The 22271-nt window shown below is 41.2% G+C and overlaps 2 protein-coding genes across 3 annotated transcripts in view; both read left to right on the forward strand.

Moving 5' to 3' along the window:
* Positions 1-11147, forward strand: part of ITCH (itchy E3 ubiquitin protein ligase) — a 51015-nt gene extending 39868 nt beyond the window's left edge. For both annotated transcript variants that reach the window (XM_060277251.1, XM_060277252.1), the window contains 10 exons: positions 196-267; positions 530-618; positions 2128-2287; positions 3223-3356; positions 4042-4182; positions 4624-4744; positions 5264-5368; positions 6536-6632; positions 7264-7336; positions 8610-11147. In XM_060277251.1, the coding sequence (XP_060133234.1) occupies positions 196-267; positions 530-618; positions 2128-2287; positions 3223-3356; positions 4042-4182; positions 4624-4744; positions 5264-5368; positions 6536-6632; positions 7264-7336; positions 8610-8709 (1092 nt within the window). In that variant the 3' untranslated portion in view covers positions 8710-11147. The remainder of the gene's footprint in view (positions 1-195; positions 268-529; positions 619-2127; positions 2288-3222; positions 3357-4041; positions 4183-4623; positions 4745-5263; positions 5369-6535; positions 6633-7263; positions 7337-8609) is intronic.
* Positions 11148-14735: 3588 nt separating this feature from the next.
* Positions 14736-21744, forward strand: DYNLRB1 (dynein light chain roadblock-type 1). The gene is made up of 4 exons (XM_035123929.2): positions 14736-14844; positions 18239-18314; positions 20489-20656; positions 21355-21744. The coding sequence occupies exons 1-4, from the start codon at positions 14842-14844 to the stop codon at positions 21396-21398; spliced, it is 291 nt and encodes a 96-aa protein (XP_034979820.1). The 5' UTR covers positions 14736-14841; the 3' UTR covers positions 21399-21744.
* The last annotated feature ends 527 nt before the right edge of the window (positions 21745-22271 follow it).

Below are 22271 nucleotides of genomic sequence, written 5' to 3' on the forward strand. Positions count from 1 at the left end.
TAGGTCTACCACTCCCATCAGCCCCAGCCAGCATGGCCAATGGTCAAGGATGATGGGGATTGTAGTCAAGCGCATCTAGAGGGCCACAGGTTCCCCACACCTGGTACAGATAGAAACACATCAATCTATTGCATTCTTTAATATTGTCTTATTATGTAGTTGGCTTGTTTGTGAAATCTGTTTCTTACATTTTAGCAATTGGCCCTGCCCCAGCACATTAAAATCACAGTGAGCAGAAAAACATTGTTTGAAGATTCATTTCAGCAGGTAATTGAGCTGTGTTTCAGTACTTATAGCATTGTAAAATGTGCAGAGTATGTGTATTTGATGTGAACTATGTTTCAGCCCTCTCTAATCTGTTGAATGTCAACCTTCCTCTCTAAATGGCCTATTAACTGTTTCAGGGATCTGCTGATCCAGAATAAATTAGTAAAACAACAAAACCACCATATACCAATATCCATTTTAATGTGCATGACTGCGTGAACAATTATTAGAATGTTAATCTTCTAATACTTCTTCCACTAAGATAATGAGCCTCAGCCCTGCGGACCTACGAAGACGTTTGTGGGTCATTTTCCCTGGAGAAGAAGGATTAGATTATGGAGGTGTTGCACGGTAGGGATGTATTACTATGTAAAACAAATGGAACCATAGGCACTTGAAATTGTTGGTAGGAAAGCTTTTTAGACAACTCTGAGGGGGTTACATTTTTTGAAAACTGTGACCCTTTTCTTTGGAGCTTTCTTTAAAAAAAGAAAGTATCTAATTTGGGGTTTCACTTGTCAGTATCCGGAAAAGGGAAACTTTTGATTTAAAGCTTGCGTGTGTGTGTTATATACCCAACTTTTCAATAAACAAATTTGGGCTCTAGTATCATGGATAACTTTTATATCAATTGGTGAGAAAGCTTCAGCTTGTGGACCTAATTAGCATTCCTAATTTGATTGCAAACCATTCCTGTTCACCCCATGCATTACATCACATGGCTGCAAGGGAACAATAAGGAGCTTGAAGTGTGCTCTCAATTGTGCCTTGGCAAAACATGCCTGCAAATGGGCATTTTCCTTCAGCAGACTTCATTGGTTTGCAGGGGGAAATTGTCTCTTTACAGGCACAGTTTGAGTCCAATCAGTGCCTACAGATGGACAAAGCAAGGTTTGCTATTGGCACCAATTAGCTGGTCACTGCCAACAGTAGGCCCTTTTGAAGTTGTCACCAATTTTGACAAGTGGGTGGCACCACCCAGCTGTCAAAGTGGTCTTTGAGGGGAGGTCAGGTTCTGGCCTTTGGGCTGAATCCAGTTCCCTAGCCCTGACATACATATTCACGTGTCACATATTCAAGATTTGTATCAGCGGAGTTGGGGTAGACCCACAATACTTGGTTCTTTAGCTGATGTTGCAAATAAGTTTGATAACCACTAAAATTGATTCCTAGTTTTGTGTTTTTGCGGCACTCAAAATAACCGCACCTTTAGTGCTGGGTCAGTCCTTCATTATACATATAACTATCTTTAAAATTATTTTATCTGCTTTGGCTATAGTGATTGTAAGTGTCTTTTCTAAAGCCAAATATCCCAGCATATCAGTCAATATACTCTTCAGCTTAAAAAAATGTCAAGTCAGCATCAGTAGTTATAAACTGAACATCTGATTCCACATCAGAAGTCACAGGGCTGCAACTTGGACATAATTAATTTCACTCAATATTGTGACATTGTTTAAGAGATGTACACTGGCATTGCAAGTATAGTATTGGCCTGTTTATAAAGAGAACCCTGAGTTTCCATATGGAAAAGAAAAATGATAATCCTCAAACAGTACCTCATGTAGGAGTTGAAGCCAGCATAAGTAAATTGCTAATTATTTGCATCTGAACCTTGAGTAATCCTAGTCTTTTTAGAAGCACCTGAATTTCTATAACTGATAACTACTTTTGGTGTCCTATTCAAGCACTTGACATGCTCATTCCAACTAGTTGTGGGCAGGCTGAGCATAATAGATTGCCCCAATGGTTATATGTTAGCTTTGGAGGTTAAATTAGCACTATGGAATCTGTACACAATGTCTAAACCTAATACTTGGTTCTTGTGGTGTTGACTGTGAGTTCTTTATGTGGTTTCAGGGAATGGTTCTTTCTGTTGTCGCATGAAGTGCTGAACCCAATGTATTGCCTGTTTGAATATGCAGGAAAGGATAACTACTGCCTACAGATAAATCCAGCTTCTTACATCAATCCAGACCACCTGAAATACTTCCACTTTATTGGCAGATTTATTGCCATGGTGAGTTCAGAGCACAAAATAATAAATAGGGGAGTTTGTGGGAACATAGTAAGGACAAGCTGAAAGTTTCCTGGTAGAATGAGGATTAAAAAAAAAAAATCTTAATGTGTAGCAGAAACTCTTAAGTCCGCATGTGCGGCTAGGGGAACCTAGACTGAGAAAACCCACTCTTGACAAGAGGGATTACAATGTTGTTTGCAGTGCATTGCATTGCACTCTTGCACTCTAGTGTATTTTAAAACATACCAGGTGCTTAATTCTGTTTCTTTTCCTTTATGCTTGTGACAGTGAAAACATGCTTGGTCATGCTTGTACTGTGATGTAAATTTGGTTTATTAGGATTTGATTTTTTCAAATGGTTTTATTATGAATTATGTATTTTTAAGTTGCACCCTATTCTAGGGCTGGTTTTGATGAAGTATGAGTTATAAGCCACCTGAGTATAATAAATAATGACTTGAATCCATTCACACTGTTGAGTGTGGCTTTGCTGGATATCACCCATATTAAACTACAGCTCCAAAATGTATAGTATCTTATAGCAATTTTCAGGTAAAAGCACCACCTGAAATTTCTGCCTGAGTGGAGGGGGGAAAGCCCTCTTGTGCAAGGGGAAAGCCGTGCACAAGGGTTCCACAGATGGGATTCATTAGGTGAATCCCATCCATAATATGCATCGTGGGGAATTATAGCCTATTTCACCCAGGGAGGAATTATACCTCACATGTTTTCTGTGCTTCCCTTTTCTCTTGTCACCAGTAACCATCAACGCAGCACATCCACCTAAGGAAACTGGTTTTCAAGTGACTTTAAGATGGCCTTTAATTCATTGTTTCTTCCAAAATCTAGGCTGCAGGCACCTGTTTGCTGGTTATGAGATTGACTAGACAATGATTCCTATAAAACAAATAATTAATAGTTTCCATCTTTTGCAGGCTTTATTCCATGTGAAATTTATAGACACGGGTTTTTCTCTACCATTCTACAAACGTATCCTCAACAAGCCAGTAGGACTAAAGGATTTAGAATCTGTAGATCCTGAGTTTTACAACTCACTCATCTGGGTAAAGTGAGTTTCTGAAGTCAGCTTCTCAATTCTTGAAATATTGTACTGTAGATGTTAAAATGTGTGACTTTGTGTGTGTGTGTGTGTGTGTGTGTGCACGTTTGAAAGTCAGTGCTGTGATTTGATATGTATGGATTAGCGTTAAAAAACATAATTGCAATTTGTTTTAAAAGTCAGTTTTACTGTTCAAGTGTGATTTTTTAAAATAAGAACATTTGCCTCAAAACTGAAGTGAATATTGACATTCCTTATTTTGCCAGGCATTAAATCTCTTTGTAATATTTTGTTTGACTTGTAAACTGCTTTGACCATTTTTTTAAAAAAAAAAGGGAAGTAGGGATTATAAAATACTTGATATGAAATGTAAAATATATACCTGTTAAATATTATTGCATGCTAATTCTGAGGTACTGTAAATTATTACAGGATAGCTAGTATAGATACCAAACTTTTTGGTATATAGAAAATATATATGAACATTCAACATCAAAATTTCAGAAAACCTTTTCCCTTTACATTTTTTTTAAAATCTCAGTGTAGAATATGCCTCCCTCCATTTGTTGATGAACAGAAGGAATTTGAAGGACAACTTTTTCGGCTTGTGACATCAACTTGTTTAATGATACTGCTGATTGCACTTCATAAAACTAGATTTCTGTAGTTAATATATATGGTATTTGTTTTGTAGGGAAAACAATATTGAGGAATGTGGCCTGGAGATGTATTTCTCAGTTGATAAGGAAATTCTAGGTGAAATAAAAAGCCATGATTTGAAACCCGATGGCAGCAACATCCTGGTTACTGAGGAAAACAAGGAGGAATACATTAAGTAAGTTCAAAGTTGGTTTGCAAGCTTATTTTATCTTTTAACCATTTGTTTTTTAAATTATATAAACTTCCCCTTTTTAATGTTTTGGAAGTGTTATCAAACCTCTTCATTGAAGACCCACGTGTAAAATAGATGTGGGCTTATCAGTAAAATAGTCAAAATGCTACTTCAAAGCTAGTCTTGCCTGAAATACAGTGTGAACATATTCATGCACAGGAAACTATCATGATTGGTGTGCTATAGTCTTAAGCAGTAACCTCTGTCTGTGTCACATGGCACAGCGTTGTAATTCTGCCATGGAGGTGGACCTTCCACTGCAAATTCAATGTCTGTCTACTATAATACCTACTACAATTTAATTAATATTGTTGCTCATCAAAAATCAACATGTTCAGACTTGGTTGGGCCTGTTTGGAGTAACTGTGTGTTTTCATACTCCAGGCTAGTGGCAGAGTGGAGACTTTCCCGGGGTGTTGAAGAGCAGACGCAAGCTTTCTTTGAAGGTTTCAATGAGATCTTACCACAGCAGTACTTGCAGTACTTTGATGCAAAAGAGCTTGAGGTATGTCTAATCCTTTGGGCATAAGACTTAGTTGAGAAATGGTTAGCATATTTGCAGGGGCTTATAAATGCAGTGGCACTTTTATGACATGAGTCTGTTGAAGCAGAGTTATAATAAAGACGTTGCAGTTTAGTTAACTTGGAGTAGCCAAACGTTGTGGACTACAACCCAGACAGCATTGACTCTGGTCAGGATAGTTTCATAGCACATGGAGGGCATCACACAGCCTAATACAAGGGTAGACAGTCACCTTAACATGGCAAAGCATGTTTTCACAGAGGCACATCGCCCTGTACATATGAAACTCTTCTAAACAAGGATGCTACAGTTGTGTTTAAATGATTGGACAACTGAGCTAGAAAATGAAGAATTCCTAAATGCATCATGTCTAGAAAGATACTAACTCTTCATTAACCCTTTGAGTATCTCAGAGATTCTTCCATCATCTCTTACACCAACATATCATGGCATCAGAGTTTCACTAACCTAGCTGGTGTTCAACTATTTCTCTTCAAAAAGGTGCTTTTGTGTGGAATGCAAGAGATTGACTTGACTGACTGGCAAAGGCATACCATCTACCGACATTATACCAGAACAAGCAAGCAAATAATGTGGTTTTGGCAGGTTTGTATTGCAGCAAAAATTGTGCCAAATGTACCACTAATGGAACTTCTGGGAATCTAGGATGTCTTCTGTTTTTGTTCCGATAGTTACCTAAGTATTAGCCCTATAAACTTAAGATTACAGGATGCCAACAGTTTTCAGAGGGGGAGCCATGCTAAGACTGTTTCTGCATAAATAACAGGAGTCTTGTGGCACCTTAAAACTGTTTCTGGTTTATACCCAGCTATAGATGCTGCTTGACCCTGTGCATGTCACAATTTTTCAGCCTTTCTTGCTCATCTAAAAATGGGGAAAGTAGCAGCTTTCCTACTGGAATTATGAGAGGGATAGTAAAAAGATACTTTAAGCATAGGAAGTTGCCTTCCACTTAGTCAGAACAGGGTCCATCTAGCTCAGTATTACCTTAATTGTAGAGTACATTGATGGGCAGTGGCTTTTCAAGGTTTTAGACAGCAGTCTTTTTCCAGTCCTATCTGGAGATGCCAGGGATTGAAGCTGGAACATTTTGCACGTATGCTTCAAGTTCTATGTATGAAAAATATGGCAATAGTGAAGCCAGACCTAGGTGACAAAGTTAAAAATGATAGTATATAATGGCTGACAAAAACTCCCTAAGGTACAGTGTCCTTTGTCAGTCTTTTTAAAGTGATCTTATGTGGCTGCTACTTTGTGGTTGCTTACAAACTATTCTATGGATCTATATGTTCAGAACTGTGCAAAAATGTTTCTTATTTCAAATCCTTTCTTTACCTGGGAATAACAAATACTGAAGAATGTGGGCATCTCCAGGCTTGGAAAAAGAAATCATGGGTGAGGAGGAAAGGCTTTCTTTTCTTTTTTTAGATACCTCTTAGAATTTTTTTGCAGTCTTTAAACCATACAAAATCTTCAGTGGAATATAGCTAACACCAGTGATATCACGCACTGATACTTCAGAAGCTTATCCAGGCACTCTAGTTAAATAAGCTTCCTCGAAAGGCTCTTCTACTACTATTCCCCATAGAAGCTATCTTTGTTTTCCCTATGCCTCTACCCTTGTTCCTTCCACTGCCCTTTTACCATAAAATAGAACCTCAAAACACAAGGATATGAGAATGGATTATATAAATTTTATTTGTTTTTTAAGACTAGAATTGGTACAGCTATTTTAAATGCATTCTTTTTCAGTTTGTGAAGGACATAGATAATGAGAAGAGGATGAGACTACTACAGTTTGTTACTGGAACATGCCGATTACCAGTTGGAGGATTTTCTGACCTCATGGGTATGCAAAATTATTCCTAAGGGTGCGAGAGCCAGGGTGACGCTGTGTGTCAGAATGTTGGCTTGAGCTGCCAGTTCAAATTTTTTGGGAAAGGTGTTCCTTGACGTATGGTGGACCCGAGGCATATAGGGTCAAAACCAGCACTTCCAATTAGGCTTGGGAGCAAATTGACTTTCTACTCAGGCCAGAATTGGTGGCCTGAGTGGTTAAAACATATATCTGGCAGCCAAATTCTTCCCTACTTATGGTTTCCAAATCGTCTTCAAAAGCAGCCCAATGTATAAAGCATTGCAATAATTTCATCTAGAGGCTATATAGGGCACTTTATGACTCCCTGGTCATATCTGAGCCATGCAAGAGCTTTGCACGACAATATTTTACCATGCTGTATTGGCAATGCTACTTACTGGGAAGAGTTTGGTGACAGGAATTCATAGTATGACCAGTATCTTCTATTGCCATAAAATACACCTGAGTTCTTAAAACTTTGAGAACTTGTCTTAGGGTTACTTCTTATCAAATGCATATGTCTGGCCCTAAACTGATTTTATTTTCAATGTGTATTTAGTTATGGGGAAAAAATTGCAATTTTTATTTTCTCATATCCATTATTATTATTATTTTATTTTAGGGAGTAATGGACCCCAGAAGTTTTGTATTGAGAAAGTTGGGAAAGAAAACTGGTTACCTAGAAGCCATACCTGGTGAGTAAACTATATTAGATGAGAATTGTAATTCTGATACTTCTTTCTACTCTTGATGATCCTATTTGGCATTTAAATAAGAGATTTAACACCACATCACGTTTTTTAGTTATACACGTAAGATGTATAAAATTGCACCTCAATACATGGCACACATATGAAAGTGACATACAAAATTGTCAATATGCATCATAAAGATATAATCAACTGGAGCTTCTTATTAACTGTACACTTGATAGCAAACTCATGTTTGACTCCACAAAATGTGTGCAGTAGCACAGAGAGCCAAAGTTTCTGGTTTAAAAATGAGCACTTAAAGTAAGTCTGCTGTACCTTTACTTTTGCTCAACCTATGTTGGTTTCATCTAGAATGACAGATGTACTGTATTTTTTTAGATCAAATTCACAAGAAATGTGAGTAATTTGGTTTGTGTAATTGGTTGTTTAAATCCGTTTTACAAGCAATCATTAGGGTCATGTAGCCTCAACACTAGACACACAAAATCATGTGTTGCCTTTAGCAAATGGTGTGCCTTCATACAAAACATAATTTGGTGTTTAAGGTGTTCTTTGCTGCTTCTTAATTTACCATTTTGTCAGATGCCAAAATAAACATTTCAAGCATGTTGAGAGCATTGCTATACCATTCTACGTGACAGCCCTTGATGAGGCTCTCCTTCACTCTATCTTAGATATATTCATGCCTGTCCAGGAATGAAAAGTTGTGAAAACGTATTTTAAAAACAACAACCAGTATTGAAAAACAGATTCATTCACAGTCCTATTAAAATCAGTATTCCCTAAGGTCTTGGGAGATAAACATAGACTTACTCTGAAGTTTAACCCTTCACTTCAGCTGATATAAGTGGGGGAGGAGACATTGCTCACTTCCCTTTGCAGTGGGAAATGACACTACCAGCTGCAGGAGGAAGGAGAAATTGGAAGAAGCACCCATCTTCTGCCAGTAGGATTCCTTGATTAAAAGTCTTGAATGTGCAGAAGGAGCCCTTCTGTTCATTGAGGGCCGAATCTGGATTCAACCCTGTGGACAGTATGTTCCTAATAGAATGAAGCAGATTAGCACACAAGATAGAAACCTGGAAGTTCACAGTATTGTACCTAGGTTGCTGCTGTGAACCAAAGATGAGGAATAATGTCAAATAAATATGCCTTGCATTTTAAACTGTCAATGGTGTAAATAGTGGGGAACTTTTGTTCCTGTGTTTGTGGGTTAATCTTTCAAATGAAAGTGAGGCTTGCTGCTTATTTTCAGTTTCAACCGCTTGGACTTGCCGCCATACAAGAGTTATGAACAAATGAAGGAAAAGCTGTTGTTTGCAATAGAAGAAACAGAAGGATTCGGGCAAGAATAAAAATTGGGGAGAATTTGCACCTGAAGAACGTTAAGTCATATATGGTGTGAGTTCTTCACTGCCTCTGCTAGTTGCACTTCTTACTGTAAACAGGACTTGACCTTGATTTATTTAAACAATTGCTAGTGTGTAAGTAAATGGATGTTATCCTGCCATTTTATTCCCACTAATTATTGATTTCTCCTGAGTCCCTTTGCGAAATCCAAGAATGATACAGCTATAAATGAAATCTTCCCTAACCAGAGGCTTCCTGTACTTCTGGGGTTCTGTCTTGGGTCATGTTCATTAACTGGAATGTGTTCTTGACTTTTTTTTAAAAAAAAGGTTACTGTTATAGTAGCATCTTTTTGCTGCTGGTGCACTGGGAAGTCCATTGGTAGCTGCCATGCTGCACCGCCCATCCTATTGCTAACAGTGCTTCCTTGCAATCAGACTCTGGAGGTGCTGTAAACAGATCCATTGCTTATGTTAACTGTTTCTTACCCAAGTGAGATCTGTGTCTGCCTTCCAAACTTTATTCCCGCATCACCTCAGTTCAAGCTGCAGAGTAGGACCTGAAAAGCAAATGCACACTTACAGAGCATAGCACTTTTATTTATTTAACCATGATGATCACATTCCTCAGGTTTATCCCTACATTTGAATGTGCTTCTTCAAACTCATAGGAATTTTAACTTATTCTTGACTAATTCTCAACTTTAGTAGCGAATTTAAAAGAGAATACAAGGTCTCTTTAAAAGGCAGCAGCTGGAATTCATTTCCAGTCCTGTTTGTAGGCGAATGCCTGAAATGAGCAACTCTTGTTTTCCTCAGAATGAGGGAATATCACTTCCAAGTAGTGGTTGAAGCATTGCCATGAAACTGCCACTTTTAATTTCTCTGGGGCTGCAATCCTGTGCACATTTGCTTGGAAGCGAACTTCACTGAGCACAGTGAAACTTACTTCTGAGTCAACATGCATTGAATTGTATTGTAGGAAATGGATGTGCAATAGTGGAATTCTTGGGGGGGGGGATATCCAAATTTTACATTGGAAAACCCACCCAGTAACCCTTTAGAGGATGGAGACAGAGTGCTAGACTTCTAGGCTAGCACTCTGAGCAGCTTCTTATGGGCAGCTTGTGCAGCCCTTGATTTTAAATCTGATTTGCGCTTCTGTTATATTTCAAAACTTCCATCGTAGCTTACAACAGTACTTAAACTACACTCCCAGTTTTGGAATGAAAGCACTTTGTTCTTTACCCCAGCTTGGCTGCCTTGTATCCTTTCCTCCAGGTTGTTATAATTCCATGGTGTGCATGCAGCTCTGAAATGGGAGAATTGATGATATTTGAACCGGCAGTAGTGCATGTTGATAACTATATACTTGCATTGTTCTGCTGTGCACAGGCAGCAAAGTTTGAAAGCTTGCCACGACAGTTGAAGATCAAACATTTTTGTCTTGGTAACAAATATCATCTTCCCCATCCAGACTTGGAGGGGTGGGGGCAAAGAGGGGCGAGACTTAATTCAGTGCTATTGAAAGCTAGTGGGCTCAACCATTTTTACAACTGTCCAACTTTAGGACTCTACTGTGAAGTAATATAAATAGCCCATTTCCCCTCGGCTGGAGCTTGCAAGAAGAGGGTAATAGAACATGCTCTCCTTTTCCTCCTTTTCAGTGTGTCTTCTAAAATATATATATATGTATAAGTTTTCCCCTTACACAAATGGCCTACTGCTTCTGTGGGTAGAGGGCGCATGTGTGAAAGCTGGATGGATATATTAGAAATATAGCTTATGGAGGAGAAAAAGCCTTAGAAATATTTTGTTTATTGATTTTAATACATCTTAGTTAACTAACATTTACAATACAGAAATGAAATGAAGTAACCAAGAGTAAGCTATGGAAAATAGTCGGTTCTCCATAATGGCTCATGATTTGTTTAGGGACCTAGGAATATTGTTAATGTATAAATATCATTCAAAAGGCTTTCTGCCCTATATTTTTAAAATAAAGAGTAGTTCTAATTGAAATAGCTGAAGCCCTAGTTCTATAGGGCGCGAGGCTGTTTAATATTTTTATGGCTCAGATGTTTAGTTCAGGAAAAAGTAAAAGCGTGTATATATTTTTGCAGTCTGGGGGTCTAGCTTCTTCAATTTATTTTAATTTAAATGGCATGTTTATTTGTCTTTACTGCTGTATTACATGGGTAATGGGGGCTGGATATCCCAAGCACAAGAAAGTATTTTGAACAGTCAAAACTGAGGATATTTAAGAAATGGAATCTTGACCATGAAGTATTGTTAAAAGAGATTTGTTGTTAAGCAGTATGCTTGCAATATTTCTAAGATCAGAATGAAAACTTACTTTTAAAGTCCCTTTGCATTGTAAATTCTAAATTCTGTTATTTTTATGCCATGTAATGTTGCAATAATAAAAATTAATTTGAGCAGTCGGTGCACTTTTCTCATTCTGGGAACCTGGGAGACTTGTGGAAGCACAGTTTGGTTTGATGGGCGATGGACTGAAATGAATTGGATTGCAACAAGTCTTTTCTGCAAATATTAAGACTTGTCTGCTTCAAACAGCTTCAACAGCATGTGGACAGCAATAACAACCACATTCTGCTGCATGCGTGTGCTAACATCACAATCTGACTGGAAACTTTAATCAGTTATTTGAATTTTTGCCTTATGAAAGTACGTATTTCAGCCTACAGATCTTAATTTTTTCTAAGCCTTATCTTTCTGGAAAGCTCAGGATAGGTTGTATGGAATTTACATTTCCAGTTTTTAGTGTGTGAGGTTTCATGATCAGCCATTTTCATTGTGTAGAGCTATTGATTCATATTAATCATATATACACACTACAGCGGGGTTTGAATTGAAGCTCCATTCAGTGCATTGGTATCTCCAGCTCCTTTTGTGATGGTCTGTCATGTTCCCCCACCCCACCCCCAGGAATCATTGTTATATATATGTGCCCTAGCTAACTAGTTTATGAACTGGGATCAGAGGCACTGGATTGTAACATACTGTACTGGAATCCCATTGTTAAATTTTCCTTGAACTGTAATTTCAAATACTCAGGTAACTGTAAAAGTCTCTCACCAAGTCAAACTTTTATAAAAGTACTGAAAAGCTGGTGGTTGTTGTCATTCCTTGTATGGTATGAAATGTTTCTTTTAAAAGCCTTAAACAATGCAACAACAGTCACTGAGCAACGTACATTCACTCTAATCGTCACTTAAATGGAATTCTGTATGTTATACCAAATGTTGGGTTTGTTTTGTTTTTGTTTTTGCCAAAGTGGGGCCAATTCCACATCACATATGGTTCCTCTAGGTTAAAGTTTCCTTCATTTCACACTGACTTGTATGTGCTTCATGGACTTTGAACACACACCTTGTAGCTGTCTGCACAATTGTAATTCTCTCCTATCCTGTTGACTCCTTAGTGAACTCGTCTTAGCATAGGTTGCCATTGTGAGGTGGAGATATTGTGATTTCACTGTCAGTAACAAACCGGTACAGTACCAGGAAATATTGTTACACATCAATCATAGGCTTCCTGTTTTGATGACAAAAGCTTTTGCGTATGTTATGCTCTCAGTGTCGTTGATCACAAATGGATCAAAGTGTTGCATCCAACTGAGGAAACCCATTTACATTGATGGATTTCCCATATCCAAAACTTCTACATTACTGCAAGTGCTAGTCTGCAGGTAACTGCAGTGACATTTCATAGAATCATAGAATCATAGAGTTGGAAGAGACATTTGTCTGGAATTTTTCTGTTACCGGTATAGACATGTATTTCCTGGCCAAGTCACCAGATGGCAGAATAGCACTTGAATAGTGCCAAACAGCCAGCACCGTTGTGTGCCCTCTGCTAAATCAGGGGTGACTATCCTAGGGCCTTTTAGATTTTGTTGGGCTCAAACTCCCAGCAGCCCCATTCAGCACAGCCAGGGATGATGGGAGCTGGAGCACAGCCATTTCTAGAAGTCCACAGGTTAGCCATCCATGCACTAAAATAGCATGTTGTGCTTTTAAAACTCAGAGGAGTTAATGAGGAAGCAAGACCTCGTGCGAAACAACACATTTACAGAATGAGGCTAAGCATGGTTATTAATACGTTATAGTCGCTTGTTTTTTAAAAGGCTTTCAAGTGGCCTGCATGGAAAGATAATACACATGAATACATTATATCATAGGAGAGAATTGATACAAAACATGAACATCTCATAGGTAAAGGTAAAGGGACCCCTGACCATTAGGTCCAGTCGTGACCGACTCTGGGGTTGCGGGCTCATCTCGCATTATTGTCCGAGGGAGCCGGCGTATAGCTTCCAGGTCATGTGGCCAGCATGACAAAGCCGCTTCTGGCAAACCAGAGCAGCACATGGAAACGCTGTTTACCTTCCCGCTGTAGCGGTTCCTATTTATCTACTTGCATTTTGACGTGCTTTCGAACTGCTAGGTTGGCAGGAGCTGGGACCAAGCAACAGGAGCTCACCCCGTCACAGGGATTCGACCCGCCGACCTTCTGATCAGCAAGCCCTAGGCTCAGTGGTTTAACCCACAGCGCCACCTGGGTCTCATACGGCGTGCTAAAAACCACACAAACCCCTATAATTGTGATAGGAAACTTTGGCAATGCACTAAAAGTGAAACAAAAATCATACTTCCACCCCTAACCAGCAGATGAAACAAAACAAAACCTCACCAACACACACCCTAATCCAGAGCTGTGTCAACCTTGTGATTTGTTTGGATTTATATTTGATCTCCCCACCCCAGCTAGAAGCCTGGTGTCCAGGCCAGCTATTGCAAATCAGTAGGGTGGGAGCCTGTCCAGTGGCTGCCCACTTACTTGCACGGAGAGCAGCAGCAAACAGATCAGGGAGAGATAGCAAAAGTTTACCTGCTCTGCAGTTGTGCTAGCCGCTGCGGCTCCCCTGCTGCTGCTGGTGATACCAGTAAGCTTTGTGGGGATTTCTAGGTACAGAACCATGTACATGGGGATGTTACCATTCCCTGCCACCCAACCTTGCCCTTAACCCTGTGGCCTGTAGCTAAGCAGCAATTTCAGTGAGAATGAGGGTGGGTGGTTTGCAGAACTCTTAGCCCTCTCTCAATTAAGAAAACCACTTGTACCAGTTTGTTTCCTGGATCAATTTAAGGGGTTGGTATTGATCTTTCTCAAGCCCTAATCCAGGGTTGGGTAACCTGCATCCCTCCCTAAAGTCTTGTGTCCCTTCAATCCCAGCAGCCCAATGACAGCTGAAGTGTCACAGATCACTTAAACGATTTGGGGCCTGGTTTTCGCAAGGACTGCGTTTGTTAATATGAACCTACATTTTAAGACAATCTTCCTGCTGGGTCATCTCGATTTAAACTTGGATGGTTTTGAATACCAGAAGCCATCCCCCACACCCTTCGGCAGTGGCATCAAGACTCTCTCCCAGGCGAAATTTGCCAAGCGCCCTCTCCACCCCACCCCACCTGCTTTTAAGCGTGCTTTGAAAATGTTCCATAATGCTTTTTCTCTTTTAAGCCAATCTTATGTTCAAACACTAAATTACTTCTTTCTTTCTTTCTCATACTTCTACAGTACATCTCCCCAGAAGGACCCAGGTAGCAAACTCTTTCCCCATTCAATTCCTATTTTAGCCACCGCGAGTAGAGCGAGTGTCCCCAAGTGGGCTTCAAACGAGTAGAGATTTGAACCTGGGTCTCAGCTCTGAAATCACGCTCAGTTTTCTTCCCCTTGAAGGAACAGCTTATGCCACCGACGCCTCTGTTGGAGCTGCTGGGCCGTCCAGCATTACGCATTTTCCTACTTCAAATACGCGAAGTTGCAAATACCCGTTCTGTGTTTATGGAGAGCCTTCCAAAGCAACGATTCATAGCCGCCCTTTCCCCCCACCCCCACATAATGTTTTCCTACAAGAGGGCGGTGTAGGAAATGACACCCGGTCCCTAAACTTGGGAACCCGCCCTCCCTCTCTAACGATTGGCTAAGGACGCGGCTCGCCCTGCCGGGTGAGACTGGGGCGCAGGCGCGCGCGCTCTCTATGACGGGTTTCTGGTGCCAGCTTGAGGGTACCTCCCAGGGAAGGCGTTGATCTCCCTCCCTCTCTGCAAGATGGTGAGTGAAGGGGGGGGCGGGCGGTCTGCTTCTGCCGAATTCTGCCCCGTCGCAGAAAAGAGGAGACTTCCTGGGTGGGTTTCGGGTGACCAGTGGAGACTTCCTGGGCAGCTCTTTGGAAAAGTCCAGCGCAGACTCCGCTGCCGCCTTGTTGTGATATGTGCCACACCCGGCCAGCTCCTGCGCGCCACGGGCTCCGGGATCAAAGGATGTGGCTGAAGGGCCCACTGCATTCATCAGCACTTTTCTTTTGCTGTTCAGCTTCTCTCTGATCGCGTGCATTTCCATGGCCGTCCTCTTGGCATGCGGGTTTCGGGGCTTCTTGCATTGTTTACAGCATCATCCCCATCTCCGTGATGTGACCATCTTTCTGGCGCACTGATCATGATGCGCGGCGCTCTCACCTGCATGCATTCCTGCTTGATACATTTCCCCCCCCTCCCCAAGGAGCTCATTCCCCCCCCCCAACACCACAATGGTGCAGGGTCTGCTGTCAGAGTGGCTTTCTGTTGTGTTGTATTCGTTGGCAGAGCGGGGTCTGCGTTTGTGGCTCCTGGTGTCCAAACCCAGGACTTTTGCCCCTGCACTACATTTGGCCCTTCAGTGTACTTTGTATAGAATGCTGCAAAATGTATAGATTCGGGACTGCTGCATGTATATATTATTTTATTAAAATCACTTTAGCTCTCCTTTCCGTCAAAAGGTCTCTCCAAGGCATGTTGTTGGCACCCAAAACTATTTGTAAGATGATGCATGTGGGTTGCTTCCTAAGTCCTGTGCACAGTACAACTAAACTTAAAAGACCCTATCCATGGCCTACTAGCAGCAGCAGGTATGTTCTTCCTGTCCTGTCAGAGGCAGTATGCTTCTGAATGCCAGTTGCTGGGAATCACAAGTGTTGAGAGTGCTGAGTGCTCAGGTTTATTTTCAGGCTTCCCGTTGAGACATCTCATTGACCACTATGAGATCAGGATGCTGAACTATAGGTCATTGGTTCCTGATCCAGTAGAGCTCGTCATATGTTCTTGAATTGATTAATTTATTATATTTCTGTGCCGCTTTTCATTCAGATGAATCCCAAAGCAGCTTACAAACGACAGAACATAATAGAGCATCATAAATACAGCATAAATCATATAGAATAAGCACACCAAATACAGAAATACACAGTATTGCATTACTATTGCCTTTTGGTCACGTATATAGAAGGCAGTAGTAATGCATGGGTGTTCCATGGTGCATATATATTTGCATTTATAGTCCACCTTTTCTCCATCATGGAACCCAAGACTGTCAACATGTCCTTCCCAAGCAGTCAGCCATCCAGGCAGCCACTGGTCAAACTTTTACAGTTCCAGCATGGTGGTGGCTTTATGTACCATATTTGTTGTTGTTGTTTAGTCGTTTAGTCGTGTCCGACTCTTCGTGACCCCATGGACCATAGCACGCCAGGCACTCCTGTCTTGCACTGCCTCCCGCAGTTTGGTCAAACTCATGTTTGTAGCTTCGAGAACACCGTCCATATTTACACTGTACCATATTTACTCGAGTCTAATGCACCATCAAATCTAATGCACACCTCAATGTTCAGAACTTTGAAAAAAACAAACAAAATTGCTGGCAAATGTAAATGTGCCATGAAATCTAATGCACACCTTAATTTCCACAACATAATTTGGCCAAAAAAGGTGAGCATTAGATTCATGTAAATATGGTACTTCAAGTGTGGGCACACCATACGTTTGGAAGTATTATATTGAACCTTGTGTTCCCCTATCATTTCCACTATAATAGCAAACTCATGAGCTGAATGCTGCTAGCATTGTAGCCAAAACTGACCAAGAAGAGTGGAAGCATCAGCCTCCGCAGGGAACCCTCTCCCCCTTCCCTGCCAGGTTTGCAGAAGTTTGAAATATATATAACCTCATTTTATGGTTGAGCATGGGGCAAAGGGTCTGTTAGCACATATTCAGATTGCATATAGAACTAAACATTTTTTACTTGACCATGGTCAGGACTTGTCTAGTTTGGATTTTGTGCTCTGGGTTTTGATTGCTCCAGGCCACTTTACTTGTTTCCTTAACCATTGGCGCCTCTCCATGTGGTTGTGGTCATGGCCCTCCTGGCTGCAGAGATGAAGTAGTCTCTCTAATAACAGGTCTGTCCTTGTCTAGGCAGGCAGAAACCTCTGGTGGGTGCCTTTGACACAGGTTTGGCAAAATAACAAAAGTGTATTGTGGCACCTGAAAGTCCTAATTAATTTACGGTATTATAGTTTAAGTCCGCATTATCAGATGCATTGCATTATCCTGAGGTGCAGGGGTGTGTGTGTGTGTGTGTGTGTGTGTGTGTGTGTGTGTGTAGATCAGGCATCCCCAAACTTCGGCCCTCCAGATGTTTTGGACTACAATTCCCATCTTCCCCAACCACTGGTCCTGTTAGCTAGGGATCATGGGAGTTGTAGGCCAAAACATCTAGAGGGCCGCAGTTTGGGGATGCCTGGTGTAGATATAGATACAGATATGGTGTGTGTGTGTGTTTAACATGATTAATATAACTCTCTTAGCAATTTAGACAAAACAATAAAGCATGCATATTTTTAAAAAAGCAAAATCAAACTTTAAAAGCAAGAAGACAGAAAACTTACTAAGATTTGGGCAAATTCAGCACTTTTATGTGTAATAGAAATCCTTATCTAGGTAGACATGTCTAAACAAAACAAAAAAGAGCATGTATGTGGGGATGTGTGTTTGTATGACCAGGGCCTGGGAAACCAGAGTTCAATTCCCCACTTAGTTATGAAGTTCACTGGGTGACCTTGAGCCAGTCTGTTTCTGACCTTAACCTACCTCTTAGAGTTGTCTACATGCCATTGCTGCTGAACCATGAAACCTTTTAAATGACATGTCTTGGCTTGCCATAGCAGCATTTAAATATTTGCACTGTGCTTCCCAGGTTGCATTCTGCAAGATATTTTCCAGCATAAAGATGATTTCCATATAGGAAGTGATGTATGAAGAAGCCTTTGTTGTAACATGAGAGGGGGAAGACTTCTGTGCAAGATGCGCCAGGATTTTACCCCATCATCTTACTGCCTTGTGTAACGTCTGAGCCTGATAAGCAAAGCCACTGAAACGGATAAGCGGAACCAGTTTCTGGCTTCCCAGGATTTATTGCCAGATGATGGGAGGAAAATTGTGGCCTTAAGAAAAGCTTAAGCAGACTTTGATGATATGGTGGTGCTGGAGAGAGCTGTGCTTTTGTGCTTGGAGCACGAGAAGTATCTCTCTGAATCCTCTTACCCCTCCACTCTTTCCAGATGTCTTACTACACAGCATTATTGGAAAACAAATTGCATCTTTCAATATATGCTTGTACTTTCTTTTTCTTCCAGGCTGAGGTAGAAGAAACCCTTAAGCGAATTCAGAGTCAAAAGGGGGTCCAAGGAATCATTATAGTTAATTCAGAAGGTATTGTGCAATTGCAATTGTTGTTGGCGAAAGTCACTTTTTTAGGCCCTGATGCTCTATTGACATACTAAATTTATCCTGTTTGTGCAATAAATTTAATAATCAATGTTCTTGTGTGGGAGGGGGCTATTAGTTTGTTTTTGTTTTATTAGGTATATGTGAACTGCCACATGCTGTGATGAATGGGGCCAGAGGGAAAAGTGGGTGCAGCAATGAATGTAGATTTTACCTTTGCACAGTATACTGGTCTCTTTTGCCCTCATCCAGGCAAGGAAGATGCATTATCAGAACTCAGGGATACATTCTCGCCAGGCAAAAATATTCAATGTGTGGAATGGAGCCAGTGAGGGGTGTGGCTTGGGAAAGGGTTGTACAGTCTAGGGAGAATTCTAGGAGCCAGACAGTTTTCCATGGGCTACATAACACACTTGGGTTAGAGAAACCCACTTGCCTGTTACAAATGTCTGCTGTGATGCTAAGGCTACAATCTTATGCATGTTTATATGGGAGTAAGTCCCAGTGAAGGTGCGTATAAGTGAGAGCTGGACCATAAAGAAGGCTGATCGCCGAAGAATTGATGATTTTGAACTATGGTGCTAGAGGAGACTCTTGAGAGTCCCATGGACTGCAAGAAGATCAAACCTATCAATTCTGAAGGAAATCAGCCCTGAGTGCTCCCTGGAAGGACAGATCGTGAAGCTGAGGCTCCAATACTTTGGCCACCTCATGAGAAGAGAAGACTCCCTGGAAAAGACCCTGATGTTGGGAAAGATTGAGGGCACTAGGAGAAGGGGACGACAGAGGATGAGATGGTTGGACAGTGTTCTCGAAGCTACGAACATGAGTTTGACCAAACTGCGGGAGGCAGTGGAAGACAGGAGTGCCTGGCGTGCTCTGGTCCATGGGGTCACAAAGAGTCGGACACGACTAAACGACTAAACAACAACAAAAAAGTCCCAGTGAAATCAAAAGGCATAGTACATATCTTTAAGAATGTGCTGCTTTGATAATGAATTTAGCAGTGCTTATAGCCAATTAATTTTGTGTCTTCCTCTACAAATTGGGATGGTGTAATGCTGCTGAATGTCTGCCTGTGTGCCTGTTCCTAAAATGTTACTTGTGATCCGCAAGGCCCTATTAACAGTGGTGGAGAACTTCGCCATAATTACCTCCCCTTTACTGTAAGATCCCAGAGCAGGTTACAACAATGAAAACACAACATTAAAAAACAACTTATAATCACACAAAAATAAGGTGGGTCCTGAAAATATACATCTCAAAAGCCAGGGCAAATAGGTGTGCCGTCAGATTTCTGAAGCACGGTTTCCCCAACCCTTACTTCCACGAGAAACTCCAGAAGGATACTGTGATCAACAGTATCGAAAGTGGCCGAGAGATGGAGGAGAATGCGCAGGATCACACTGCCCGCTTCTTCCTTCCACCAAACATCAGCAATTGGGGCGACCAAGGCAGTTTCAGTGCCATGACCAGGCCTGAAGCCTGACTGGAATGGTTCCATGTAATCAGCTTCCTCCAAGCATGCCGGAAGCTGGACTGCTGCCACCTTCTTGAGCGCTTTGTCCCAAAAGGGGAGATCTGCCACTGGGTTGATAGTTGTTTAACACTTCTTGGCCAAGGGGAGGACTTCTTAAGGAGGTGACACACCACACCACCACCTTCTTCAGGGCAGATGGCTCTAAGATGGCTAGCTCTAAGAAAGCAAGTGGGCAGGTGATCAGCTGCACTGCTTCAAGCAGCTTGACCACATCCTCAGGCTGCAATAATCTAAACTGATTCAGTATAGATGGAAGATGCAGTGTTCTAGGCACTTCTGTTGGACTTGAGGTAACTGCGGTACCCAATTTTGTTTGAATACGAGTGGTTTTTGCCCCTTAAAAGTGAATTGCAAAGGAAGATGTCAGAGCAATACTGTCTTGGCCAGATGACAAAAGCCCATTCGCCACTCAGAAAAGCTTTGCCATACGGCTACTTGCGGATGCAGTGGTAGCAAAGAAGTAAGCTTTCTTCCCTGCTGTCACATGGTAGGCACAAGCGGAAGTCCTTGTACAGGCCTTCCGCAGACAGGGCTGGTTAGCCATTTCCCACTCCTAAGTTTCTCATATCAAGCCGTGTCTTAGCCTAAAGTAACCACAGAATCATTTTGCACCCTGCAGGCATCCCCATCAAAAGCACCATGGATAACCCCACCACAGTGCAGTATGCAGGCTTAATGCACAACTTAATAATGAAGGCGAGGGGGACTGTGCGAGATATCGATCCCCAGAATGACCTCACGTTCTTGCGGATTCGCTCCAGGAAAAATGAAATCATGGTTGCACCAGGTAAAATGAACAGGGAAAGCTCTTCTTTAAACATTCGGACGCCGAAGTGGAATTTCATTATCTCTAAATTTAAACTTTTATATGGGACACACTCTTTATCTTATACTCCTATAAAGGAAATACAGAAAAGTGTGGGTTCTAATTAGTGGTGAGAGAGTTTTAGATGTGTCTCCTATCCAGATTGGTAGATCACGATTGATCTCTGGCTCCCTTTCCTTAGCGTTGCTGACTCCTGCCACGCCCCCTTGCCCCGTCCTCCATTGTTGTATGATCTCTGAAAGGGAAGATAGAGCTTTGTCTGTGCTGTTTTGATCCATAGCGATCTTGCCTTTAAACCCCTTCCAAAAAAACTGAACTCCCCCCCCCAATCTTTTCTCCTCCACCTTTGAGCTGAACCCCCCCCCAAAAAATGGGCTTTCCTTTCCCAAAAAAGCTCAACAACTTTGAGCTGACCCCCCCCCCAAAACGGGGGCAGATCACTGCCAGTTTTTAATTCTGAAAGTAGATCACAGTCTCTTGAGAGTTGGCCACCCCTGGTATCTAAGATGGTCTAGGTGCTGCTGGCCAGTTGTGAAGGGCTTGGTCTAGAAGTGAGACTTCCACTCCTACAGTGTTCTATCTGTAACCGAGCCTAGAATGCATGTGATTAAATTAGCACTAACAATTTTTTTAAAAATCCCTCTTTTATTTCCTTGCAGATAAGGACTATTTCCTGATTGTCGTTCAGAATCCAACGGAGTGAAATCCTCTCAAAATGACCTTCAGTTCCTTATACTTAAATGTATTTTTATTTAACGTCCAAAAAAGCTGTTAGAAATTAATTGTTTGTGCCACATTAATAATGTCTAAGAGAGATTCTGTTAAATGTAGATTCAATGAGTATCTTCATATAGATGAAGAACAAAAGCAATGAAATCAGGCTAACTTAAGTGTCAAAGGTTTTTTCCAGAAAATATAATTGTACAGGACTGTTGTCTGAAACATTTCTAATCATAAATTAGTTTTTCTTTTGCATCCTATTTGACACTTATTTAAATTTGGAAGATGCTGTTTCTTCTGAAACGGATTAAAAGAATGGAAGAACCCTGGACTGTGACCTTTCATTTTTAAAGATTTCAGTAGCCTTGAGGTTTTTAATACAAAAATTGGAAGTCTTATCTTGAAATCACCCACGCTGTCACGGTATTCCTGAGCATTTGAGTGACTCAATTTGGAAATTTGTGTACGGTTCTGGTTGCCTCACCTCTAAAAGGATATTGGGAGAGTTGAAGAAGGTTCAGAAAAGGGCAACCAAATTGTTAAGTGGATGGAGCGACTCTCAGAAAGGTTGCAGCATTTGGGCCTTTTTAGTTTAGAGTTTATGGTGCTGGAGGAAACTCTTGAGAGTCCCATGGACTACAAGAAGATCAAACCTTTCCATCCTTTAGAGTTTATGGTGCTGGAGGAAACTCTTGAGAGTCCGATGGACTACAAGAAGATCAAACCTTTCCATCCTTTAGAGTTTATGGTGCTGGAGGAAACTCTTGAGAGTCCCATGGACTACAAGAAGATCAAACCTTTCCATCCTGAAGGAAATCAACCCTGAGTGCTCACTGGAATGACAGATCCTGAAGCT

The sequence above is a fragment of the Zootoca vivipara genome, chromosome 7 (assembly GCF_963506605.1).
Source record: "Zootoca vivipara chromosome 7, rZooViv1.1, whole genome shotgun sequence".
NCBI classification, from domain to species: domain Eukaryota; kingdom Metazoa; phylum Chordata; class Lepidosauria; order Squamata; family Lacertidae; genus Zootoca; species Zootoca vivipara.

Bases quoted from the DNA above. Each gene is read 5' to 3' on its own strand.
- DYNLRB1 (XM_035123929.2), top strand. The intron at 18,315-20,488 runs GTATTGTGCAAT...TGCACCCTGCAG, and splicing joins CATTATAGTTAATTCAGAAG to GCATCCCCATCAAAAGCACC. The intron at 20,657-21,354 runs GTAAAATGAACA...ATTTCCTTGCAG, and splicing joins TGAAATCATGGTTGCACCAG to ATAAGGACTATTTCCTGATT.